Source organism: Oculina patagonica, chromosome 13 (assembly GCF_052425735.1).
Source record: "Oculina patagonica isolate OP01 chromosome 13, crgOcupat, whole genome shotgun sequence".
In the NCBI taxonomy this organism is placed as follows: Eukaryota; Metazoa; Cnidaria; class Anthozoa; order Scleractinia; family Oculinidae; genus Oculina; species Oculina patagonica.
Window position 1 is genome coordinate 9,535,862 of NC_135770.1, and position 11,951 is coordinate 9,547,812.

The 11,951-nt window shown below is 40.5% G+C and overlaps 2 protein-coding genes across 2 annotated transcripts; both read right to left on the minus strand.

Moving 5' to 3' along the window:
* Positions 1–222: 222 nt before the first annotated feature.
* Positions 223–3,898, minus strand: LOC144636730 (tyrosinase-like). Its single transcript, XM_078495930.1, has 2 exons — positions 3,475–3,898; positions 223–454 (listed from the first exon to the last, which is right to left on the minus strand). The coding sequence occupies exons 1-2, from the start codon at positions 3,719–3,721 to the stop codon at positions 228–230; spliced, it is 474 nt and encodes a 157-aa protein (XP_078352056.1). The 5' UTR covers positions 3,722–3,898; the 3' UTR covers positions 223–227.
* Positions 3,899–4,161: 263 nt separating this feature from the next.
* On the minus strand, positions 4,162–8,318 carry LOC144635412 (tyrosinase-like). The gene is given in 3 exon segments (XM_078494522.1): positions 4,162–4,575; positions 4,578–5,171; positions 8,242–8,318. Coding segments are annotated over 2 exon segments (1,008 nt in total). The 5' UTR covers positions 8,242–8,318.
* Between the last annotated feature and the right edge of the window lie 3,633 nt (positions 8,319–11,951).

Here is an 11,951-nt window from a genome sequence, read left to right on the forward strand (position 1 = left end):
CGTTTTGTTCAAGCAAGGTTTGTACACAACTATTTCAATGCACGTTTTGTTGTCCATTTTGTGTGCCTCTTAATTCGGCTTTCAACGCATGTCACTTTTTTCCTGGCAATAAGGTTTCCTCTCCCCCCCCCCCCTTATAAGTGGAATTGGGGGGGGGGGGGGGGGAGAGAGGGGGGGGGGGGTGGGGGGGGGGGGTGGATTATAACCAGAATTTTACGGTAACCTGCCTAAGTTGATAAAAGCGGATTGCGCTCCGCGCTGATTCGATTTTTATGTTTGCAACGAAAAACAGTCATTACTACAATTATAATCACAAGGCCAAACACAAATCCGGCAAAGATACCAGCAGCAGTTTTCCACTCAATGCAGTCGTTCGTCACACGTTCAGCTATCCTTGAATCTGGACATCGCCCTAAAGAGGAGTCTTCTGTGTCTTTGTCGTCAAGAGATTTGCCTGAAATTTGAAAGGTAACAACATTCTTTAATTTAAATTGGGCTTTCTAAGTTATTTAACAATTCGACCACAATTTCCTGTGGTCTACATTCTTACAGATCGTGGAAATGACGTCATAAAATGTTCAAAAGACAAGCGGAACCACGGGCAAGCACCCAACCCACCTGACATCTGGTATCGGTATGTGAATGACATGTTCACTAATTAAAATGTACGCTGCCAACATTGATAGTTTCCCCTAACTCATTAACAGTAATAACCCTCACATAAAGTTTACCAGCGAGCAGGAAGAAAGACGGTAAACTACCCTTCCTTGAAAACTTGTGTTCATGTAAAGCTACATACAACAATTTCACCTCCAACCATTATCTACACTATAAACGATCAGCTGTAAGGACCCTCTTACACAGAGCAGAACACCTTGTTAGCGAAGAGAAAGACAAGGCAAAGGAAGTACGGTATATCCAGAATGCTCTACTCGCAAATGGTTACAAACGCTGGATGTTTAAAGCCCCTTCTCGACCCAGCCCCACAAGTCAGGAGAACAGCACCTCGGAGACAACTCAGTAGACCAATCTCCGTAGGACTGCCGTATGTGTCTGGACTTTCAGAACATCTCAGTAGAGTCATTAGGGCACAACACATCCGCACATACCACAAGCCTTACAACACGCTGAGGTCCATCTTAGTCCATCCAAAAGACAGGACATCAACTGAAAAGAAGACGGGCGTGGTATACGATATCACATGTAACGACTGCGGAGAGCATTACATTGGCGAGACAGCAAGAATTCTCTGGAGAAGAGACTGGGCGAACACCAGAAACAAACAACATCTGCAATCCGGGAACACCAGTCTTAGGCCAATCACAAGATCGACTGGGAAGGAGTCAAGATTCTTGATAAAGATTCCGTAGATATGAAAAGAAAAATCAAGGAGGCCATCCATATCAGACGTCAACGCTCAGCGCTGAACAGAGACGGGGCCTATGGTTTCAATTTTCTGCCATTTTTGACCACCTGTTGTCACTTGATTAAACAATTTGCATTCACGTGACAACGTGAGCTCGCTTAAGATGGCTCCGTAGTTATTCCGGGCGTATTCATCAGTGACATACTTTGCGTCATAACTTTTTCGGCTTTTACGCGATGGCTTGGAAACTTTGGAAAGACTTGCATGTATCATTAAGTAATAATATGATAAAGTTTGATTGAAATGGAGAAACATATTTTAAATGATATTGGCGTTGAACTAGACCCATGTTTTTGAACAAAATTGCATCCAGAAAAAAATTTTGCTGATATATTTTTGCTAAATTTCTGGAATAAGCTTATTTTGACTTTAATGCATAAGATAGCCAAGTTTTAAGAAAATCGTTGGAGCAGAAATGAGAAAATATTAAACTCTTCTAAATACGACTCTTACAATCTGCTGAAATTTTGTATACTTGATGCCCCTTCATGAAACGAGCTACGAACCCAATTTTTTGTGAGAAGACTCCCCAATACTTGCTAAAGCAAAGTGCCTAACCGATTGTCGATTGACCTAACCGTTAAAGAATATTCGCGTGTTCTCTAAGCATTGGAAAATGCTTCAAAATCTTCTCGAAGCAGTAAAGTTGTGTTTGCAACACGAACAAATTCGCAGTTCCAACCTGTCAGTACTCGGGACGAAAACTGCACCAATGTTGCTGTGCCGGGGAGAAATCGGGGAGAGCACTACGCAACTGCCGGGAAGGAAGCAGTGTATATCATATGAAACGAAAGAGCACGTGGACAATGACAAAAATTGCACCCAAAATGGGAAGAGTAGAGCACGCAACGGCCCGGGAGGAGAGGAAAGGAGCAGCGAGTTTCCATTGTGTCAGTGAACGACACTAATTTGAACTCAGTTATTTCGAATTCTCCGTTATTTCAAACTTAAACCTATTTCCCTTGGATTTGCCCTTCAGTCATTTACTATCGGCTACTTCGAACTCCCGCTAACGCACCTCATGTTACTCCAATGCGACAAATATCTTCCCTCCCCTCCTGGGATGCTCGGCGTGCATATAAATGCCACCCCATTTTAAAGGTGCGAATTCTTGTCATGAATGTCACACGTGCTCATTTCGTATTCATAATGATATAAACAAAACTGCTCGTTCGCTTCGCCAGAGAACAGTTGCAGGGTAGCTTACAATCCCTACGCCATTTCTCCAAATAACAGCACGGCACAGCAGAAAAAGTCGATGCAAAATTTTTTGTAGTACCCTGTAGTTTACGTGAGTGGAGTTTGAGAGAAAACGGTGGTATAATTTTCGAAAATAAATGCCAAACGCAACCTTGGAGGTCGGCGAGGATTTTTGATCATTTTATAATGTTTACAGAGACTTACAGAACTAGCGAATACTTTTTAACGGTTAGCTCGATCGACAATCGGTTAGGCACTTTTATTAAGCAAGTATTGGGGAGGCTTTTTGCAAAATAGGGTTTGTAGATTATTTCGTGAAGAAGCGGCAAGTGTATAAATTTACAGTAAATTTTATGAGTTTTATTTAGATGAGTTTAATATTTCCCAATAGTTCTTAATTTCTACTCAAACGAGTTACTTGAAAGTTGGCTATCTTATGTGTTAAGTCAATATTAGCTTATTCCTGAAATTTTGCAAAAATATATCAGCAGAATTTTTTTTGGATTCAATTTTGTTAAAAAACATGGGTCCAGTTAAACGCCAATAGCATTTAAAATATATTTCTCCATTGCAATCAAACTTTATATCATGTTATTTCTAAATGATACATGAAAGTCTTCCCAAAGTTTGAAAGCCATCGCGTAAAAGCCGAAAAAGTTATGACGCAAAGTATGTCACTGATGAATACGCCCGGAATAACTACGGAGCCACCTTAAATCGTGGATGAAGACTGTGCAATACAGTCGAAAGCTTCGCTTACAAAATTTTTCAGACCTTGTGACAAGAATTATTTTTCTTTTATTAACATCCAAGGTCTAGATGAACGTACATACTCATAATTAACCTACCATTTTTGTCGACTCCCTCGAAGTCATATCCAAATGAGAAAGACTCTGAGAAAAACTCTTCATGGGTATACACGGGGAAAAAAGGCACCATGACGTCACCCCTGTTGTGTCCAATCGGAGCTTTCGTAGCGGAAAGAGCAGAGGCGTCTTTCTTGTACTTTCGAAGCCACTTCTCAAGAATTCGATCGACGAAGCAGTGGTGAAGGGGGACGATTGGGTCGTTAGCTGATGCAGGGACTAACGTCATTGTACCTCCCAACACGAGATGAACTACGTTGTGCAGAGTGAAAAAACCGGGAGCCACACGATATCAACTAGTAGTGTTGGCGTAGCCTTCAAGAAGGTTTCTGAAACTGCAGCTGGACTCTTCGTTAAAGGGAGGAAGGTCGTACGTTTCAAAGCGGAGAGCAAATGCAACTTCTTTGTCGGTGAACGAAATTAAGTGCATTTATTAACATCATAATCACTAATTAACTCGCTTACGTCATAGTCGTAATAAGATCCAAACGGAAAGATCAAACGCCGGCCAGACGCTTCCCTGCCGAAGCTCGTAGTGAAGCCATCGGGTAATGTGAATGTATTGAATACTTGTAAGCAATCATTAACCATCTAACTATCGTTACGTCAGGCGAAAGACTTTGTGTACCGACACTGATGAATAAACAGAGAGTCTTGAAATTTGGCTGGTCACTTTATCTGCGGCAGAGGAAAGGCAATTTTCATTCCATTCATTTGTTTCGATTCATCAGGAGACCGTTTCAGCTTGCCAGTTTTGACGTTTGGATCGCAGAGATTTGTATTATTTGTGGCATATGTTCCCAACGAGTAACATATCGTCAGCCAGTCCTCAAAATATTTGCCTTCAACATCACCGTTGGAAGAAGTATTGCCAAGCAACTCCTCGGAACATATTTCACATTTCTCACTCTCCGTCCAATCCCAAAATGGGATAGTATAATCTTCTTCGCCCGACATTTCTTGCAAGGCTCTTTCCCAAGCGAGCAAGTACAGGCGATGCCAGGTAGGGAAGCCCTGTCCATTGTGAGCGAATTCCATATATGGCATCACCGTGTTATCAGGCAAGACAGTGTTTCTGTTAGTAGGTTAGTAGCGTAGTAATGCAGCCAAACGAATAGTTCCTGTATGGAAACATTTGTGAACAGGCGTATTGGGTCACTTCCATTGTTTATGGTGTCATTTATTTCCTGGTAAAAGGCCGTTGACACTAAATAATCACTTTCCACATATCTGGTCATGTTCATGTACATCATGAACTTATCTTGCTCTTCAGATGATAGCTTGACAAAGTTTTTACGTATCAGGACTTTCCTCTGATTGCATTCGTTGCCATAGTAACCATACTCACATTTACTGCAGTCGTAGCCAGCGAAGTTACCCCTGCATTTACAGCTTCTCCTAAAGACCCCTCTCGGCCAGTCATGGCGATCGTCTAGCTTGTGTTTCGTGTTGAAGTGATCGTAGGTAGCGCTCCATGTGCGAACAGTTAACTCACCACAGTCTCCTCTTTCTCCATCCTTACCACACGGTTGTTTGAATCCGCGGGGAACTGGACAACATTCTCTCTTTTTGAGGCTGTCAATATTCACGCAAGCCTTGGGAAACTGACCTTCTATGAGAACGATAGCAGTTGTGGCCAATAGCAAGTATTTGACAAGAGCATAGCTCATGTTTCCCATCTGAAATAAAAATAAGAGCAAATTGATAGTAACCCTGTGTAATTATTGCAAAATATACGTATATTTTATACATCTTTACTGTTATGATTAATGATAAAGGCCGGAACCCGAGGAGGCACCTAGAAATCCCTGGGTAGGTAGGTAAAATGTGTGAATTCAGCGAACGGTACGGGAAAAAATCTCGATTTTGGTCAAAGCGGCTCGCAAAGGATTGCCCAAATACTCGCAAAGGATTGCCGAAACGCTCGCAAAGGGTCAACGAACAAAGGGAAAAATGGCCATCGCAAGGCATGTGATTGTAGGAAACATCTTTTGCTCGAAGAAATGGCTGAACGGTGTATCTGAAATTTAATTGATACCAAGAATGACATGGAAATCATTATCATGCATATCATCGAGGGAAGTAGAGTTTTATTCAGTGACTGAAAGTCGTGAAAACAAGTGGAAATTGTTTGCATCTTAAGATGTAGGTAAACAGATACCATCAAACGTCAACATTGTCATGCAAGTACAAGGATATTCATTTCGCTCACAAAATGTCAGTATTTGATCCAAAGAGTGGAGGATCAAATATTGTTTTTCGGTTCTTTGATTGTGCCATATTTTGTTATTCGTGAACATGATTTTTAGGCTTTTTGGTGTCTTGGCGAGGAAATTATTGTAAGTTCATTTTGAATGTAATAAACCTGTGTGTAGTCACCACGAATTAAAAGTTCACGTGTTCTGCCTGTATTTTTGAGCTAATTTCTGGTAATATAACTATCAAGCTTATGTGTTTTGTTTTTGTTGTAAAGATCATACCTTTACAAGTGTATTGAAACCTTAATTTTGGGAATTATAAAAAGTGTCGGAGTAATAGTTATGTAATATTTTGTGAAACCCAAATATTGGTTGAAAATGGAAACCAACGGGTCTGTCACTGTGCCCCTGACGAGAATGACAGGCTTTCTGAGTGCAGACTAGCATATTTTTCTTATCGATCTGTGCCGAGAATTATTTTCTTATTATTTTATTTTCTTAGTGAGCTTACTAAACTTGTTTATAGTCTTCGTAAACTTCTTGCGTGAAATTTGTATCTATAGAACTGTAAATGTTACTAATGTTGTTATTTTTATGCATTTTAAACGGCATGATTTATTCCCAAAAAGTGGGACTTTCCAAAAATTGTGTCCAACTTGATACAATTTTAAAATAACACGACTCGGCGAAAGTGCTTGCGTCAACGAAAAACCACTGTTATTGTCCATTCAAGAGCATTGTTTACGAAGAATCGGCGAAGAAGAGGCACGAAGAAGAGGCACCAAGAATTGCTCCGAGAAAAAAATTAAACAACTATGGATTCACCGTTTTATCTCGAAATGAGAAAATTAACGGAACTAGGAAACGCGAGTTTCCATTTTCAACCAATATTTGGGTTTCACAAAATATTACATAACTATTACTCCGACTGACAATGTTAACAATTCCCGAAATTAAGGTTTCAATACACTTGTAAAAATCTGATCTTAACAACAAAAACAAAACCCAGACGCACTCGTCAATGTATTATTACCACTTGTTTACATATTTGACTTGTACTTGTGAATGTTTTTAAGAAAGAGCAGTGTCACGTAACAAGGAAATTCCGCAGCAAACAATGTCGTGACGTGCTTAACACAGTAATAAAAGAAGCCCAATAGTGTAGTCCATAGACTTCAATAATTAAATGCTTCAAATGGACTCAATTTAATAATCTTAGATTATTGCTGCAAAAAAAAATCATACAAAGGCGGGGGCAGCTTCAGTGAGAACTATTACTTGTGATTAAATGGAACTAAGAAATACAGTAGAACCCCAGTAACTCGAACTCGGATAACTCGAACAACCCCGATAACTCGAACTAACTTCTATTTCCCTTGGATCTGACCCCACTTTTTAGTCATTTTTACTCGGCTAACTCGAACTCGGATAACTTGAAAACCCCGCTAACTCGAACTAAATTTCGTTTCCCTTGATCAAAATTTACTCCGATTACTCGAATTCCGGTTCTTGCAACGAACAGATCACGTAGTTGACAGCCATTTTCCACTCTTATCATAAGAATGTATCATGGTGTTAGAGTTTCTGGCAAGATAAGTTCAATTTGCACTGTACTGTATACTGAAGTGCTGAAAAATCAGCAAACTATCAATTATTTACTTGGCGGATTAAATATTCAATCTACCCCGATAACTCGAAACCCCGCTAACTCGAACTGTTTCTCGTTTCCCTTCAGAGTTCGAGTTACCGGGGTTCTACTGTATACGTATTTACGGCACAACTAAGGCTTTTAGTGCGCAATATTTGAAATAATCGTACGCCTACTTCTTGAAGAAACGCCTATCCTAGAGTCATCGCCCACTTTTGGTGCAAAAATTAACATTTGAGGAAAAACTGTATTTAAATTGATTTCCCGATAAGCCAAAATAGTGGCCGCTGTACATGTACCTTCTGTAACGCCTCGGTCACGAAACACGTTTTCTTAGCTCAGCTGTCAACAATGTCTGACTCAGGCTGACAAGAATAGCTCGCCTGTTTGCCCTACGCAGTCGAGTTTGGCTCGTCACGCGACGATCGAGCCAAGGAACGTTTGCTTATGACGCGCACACTCCTCTCTTTCCAATAACAGCCCCCTTTTGAATCTGTCATCTTCAAAAAAGTTCCTTATTCCATAAAGCGTCCCTGTTCAAATAAAGTGACACATGCCTAACAAAGCTAGCAAAGCCTTTCGACATGTTTTATTATTTTTGCTCCACCAACAAATGACCTTGACAACATTTTTCTTAAAAAAATCGTGAAGCCTTCATTTAAACCAAAGCTTCGCTGGCCCTACCCTTCGGCTTATCCAAGCCTACTGACTAAAACATTGCCTAGCATGACTAGTGAGATTAGCATCGCATCATGCCCCGGCATTGCTATCTTCCCATATGTATTTCTGAGATAATGGGGACTCTTTCCCGATTTCCCTTTGTAGCGTTTTGCCTTCCACCTTCTCTTCGCTGCTTTCAGGGTCTGAACATGTTATGAAGAAATTAAAGCTAATTAAGCTCACCTTGAAAGTATAGCTTCTCAAAAACGTCAGTGTTTTGGCCAGCCTTTCTTATGGGTGTCTCTTTGACGCGCTTTCACTTAGGAACAAAACAATAGGTTCCGGTATCTTCACGCACCAGTTTAGTCATAAAGTCACGTTTGATACTGAAGGTTTTATAAACACAAGGCATGCCGATGGGTCTAGAACAACAATCAACGTGACGTCAGTTACGTCACTCACATAGTTGTCACGCTAACAATAAGACATAATAAAAATGCACGGCTAGTACGACGGCATTTGGCTTTGGGCAAGTTTAATTAATTTTAGCCGATATTTCGATTAGTCAACCAGTCTTTAACAGGGCAATTCCTTATTTTTCTGCCGATGTTAGGTTGAAAAAATTCTTGTGAATACTCTTAAATTTTAGGGTATGACATTTCCGTTTTGACATGTACATCGAACTGTCATTAGCATCGATCGAACATTTGGCTAGTGCAGGTTTTTATTGTTTTTTGGCTAGTTTTGCTGTTTAGAGAAAGGAAGGATTTTATACGGTTATAAACTTATAATTGTAGTGTATTTACAAATTTTCAACCCAGAATATTGTATTCTTTTCAAACTCTCAGCCTTGGTTTATACTTAAAATATTCTTAAAATTTCGCAAATTTCAGCCTCGATATTTTTAAAAAAAAAAAATTCCTATAAAAGAAAAAGCGTGTAAACTTGCCAAACGTCAAGTGCCGTCGCACTAGCCGTGCATTTTTAAGTTGCTGTCTTATACACCTCGAGTGAGTTCTAGTACGTGCACCTCCAAGCTTCGTGAGATCCGGCCAAGAATTGTACCTGGTCTTCCTTACCTAGTGTGGCATTTAAACGTTCCACATATAACCAGGTAGTGTTTTATATTTGTCAACTAACCGGATAGAAGGTTTGAATTTATTTCCAGGTGAATTCTAAACCAAAATATTGGGAAATTTACTTTATTACTTAATCCTTTTTGTCCCCTGTGGGACATCAGGCAACAACAATCTCTCTCCATTGGTAGCACTATTTTGCGGGCACAGTATACTAAAAATATAGTTTTTTTAGGTGTTCTGTTGCTGTGGGGTTGATATTATTGCTGTTATTTGTCGTCATGAGCAACGGCCACCCTAGGACAAAATTAACTGGCGGTAACAATGAGTCCTAGAAAGGTTGCCGTACAAAATAGCGTACGATTGGGAAGAGAAATCCTGCCGACTGTGGAGAGTAGAGCAGCTCAAAGGAGTCTGGGCTCTAGCTATCGTCAAATGTGTCACCGAATTGCCCGAAGAGCCACTCCAGTCCCAGGCTTTGCATGGTCACCGAAACAAGAGAAAATGCCTAGGGACTTGGCTCAAGGTGGCCGTTGGTTGAGATTTGACTGTAGTTTCCATTCATCGTTTTGGAGGGTCTCCAGGCAACCCCAAGCTGTAGTTAAAATGCCTCCCTTAAAACCAAGAGAACATTTTCATTTCCGCTTCAAACCAAGAGAACCATGAGAACACTTTTCAGTTATCTACAACATTCAGTTACATTGAGCTTCTAAAGCTTGAGCCTTTTGGTAGCACGACTAGTCATGCAATAATCAACCATAGTCTAATTTGATGTAAGTTTAATTACGTATGTTAATACTGGAGCCGCGAGAAGACTGGGGGCAAGCGCTAATGTCGCGCCAATGAGCCTTTTAGTACCCGTCCCCATTCTCCTCGCTGAGCTGCCCAAAACAACATTAAGTTTCGTAAACAATGATGTATCGTACCAAATTGCTCTCAGATAAACTTCAGTTCAAGTCCAAACATTTGGTGGCATTTGTATCCCCCCCTTTCCCCCTCGGAAGGAAAACAGAAACTCTTTCACGATTTTCTTTTCTTTATATCGAAGCTTCTCTCCTCCTGCACCCCTGGGGAAATGGAATCTCAGAAATATCGAAGATCCGATACCAAGATTCATTGTAAAAAAGGGTAATAAAGCGTTCTCTGGTAAAATTGTTTAACTAAAAATACTCTTTGTCAGTCAATTCATCTTTCGAACTCGGAGACTCTTCAAACATGCAAGGCTTATCAATACTAGTACCTATGCAAATGTTTGTGTCAACTCGAGCAAAGGGCAAGAAGTTAGGGGGGGAGGGTGGTCATGGCACTAGCCCTCAAACCTTTGTAATCAGACCGCAGCACAAAATCGAAGCAAGGGGAGTAAATAATTTGAAATTGTAGCTTGACCACAAACTTTAGTTAGGCCCAATACAGTCACAAGGCTACACTTACTTCAACTAAGGTGATTCAGTGTGGTAGGAGTGCCTGTCACGTGACTAGCCCAGGCCCAAAATGCAACCCTAAGCCTAAATCTAACCCTAACCCCAACAACTCAACCCTAACCCTAAACCATAAACCCCAAACCTGCAACCCAAATCCAGGCACTATTATGGGTTAAGCATAACCCTAGCTCTCACTCCGTAGTGTGGTAAGTCTTGGTCACGTGACCCCTATTGTTCTCTTTAACCCTTAAAATACCACGCTTCTGTGATTTTTTCAGCCGTTTTCTGGGCTTAGGCAATCTTTTGAATTTCATGATGGCATATAAGAAACTTAAGTAATTAATATGTGCTGTTTCAAAACACTGAGGGCTCAAACTTTCATTGTGACGTCAGTATTCAGCCGTTGCGTCTTTGATAAGCGAGCACACGGGCTCGAATCTGGCAAAATTTTCGTTTATAAGTGTTTTTCCGAGTCATTTTCCACTGCAGAAGCCCCCAGGCTGGCATCATTAAGCTAGAATGGTGGGTAGAGGCAAACTTCTGAAAGAAACCAGAGGTGAGAGATGATTTGACGATGATTAGAACGCCAAAAACATCTGTATCGGAACATGGCGATTTATGAATGAAATTGTCTCTCTGGCCGTTCTGTGGATGGATTCCGAGACCTGCCAAGGCAATTTGGACAACTTTTGACTTCCGAAGAATGCAGTCGGTGCAGTATTTTGCCGGTAGGATTGGGTGGCTCGACACTTATAAAAAACCTATGAAATAGAGGTAGGTGGACTTGCATTTCGCCGACAAGGCAGTTTTACTCAGACATTCCTTTCGGTCACCAATAAGGAAATTGCAGGTTTGCAAGCATTGCTGTAATCGAATGGTGATTGCTCAGTCTGCTGAAAGATTTTTGAGAATTTTTCTTGGTGAGCGGAAAGGAATAGGCTCGAAGTTTGCTGCAAATGTACACTTTTGGATTCAGAATTAATTTTTCATTAAAAAAACTGAAAGCGAAGATGTATGTTTTTGTTGTTGTTCTATGGAGTAAAAAACGGGCATTTTCGGATTTGCTTCAGAAAAAAGCAGCCATATACAACGGAAATCTAGAACTGTAGTCAGTTAGTTGGCTTTTAAAGCTATGAAAATTATCACTTTGCCATAACAAGGGATCATTACTATCATGTGTCCAGATATGCGAAGGCTGCAGATTTTTTAATCCCTGCTGGTATTTTCTACGCAAATATGCGTTGTTGGTAGTTTAAGGGTTAAAATCATGAGCTTTCAGCAGCCAGTCTGCTGTCTTCGACGGATAAAAACTAGTGATAAAAAATAGACCTAAAATTTGAATATAGCAAGCGAATCGCATAAATAAAAAAGTTAAAAATATGTGTAAAACGAATGTTAAAAGAATGCTAAAAGTGTTAAAATTAGTGTTTGCAGTCCCGGCAAAGGGTACGAATTG

Coding starts and splice junctions, on each gene's coding strand:
- LOC144636730 (XM_078495930.1), bottom strand. CDS start 3,721: ATGACGTTAGTCCCTGCATCAGCTAACGACCCAATCGTCCCCCTTCAC. Junction 455..3,474: donor CGAGGGAGTCGACAAAAATG/GTAGGTTAATTA, acceptor TTCAAATTTCAG/GCAAATCTCTTGACGACAAA.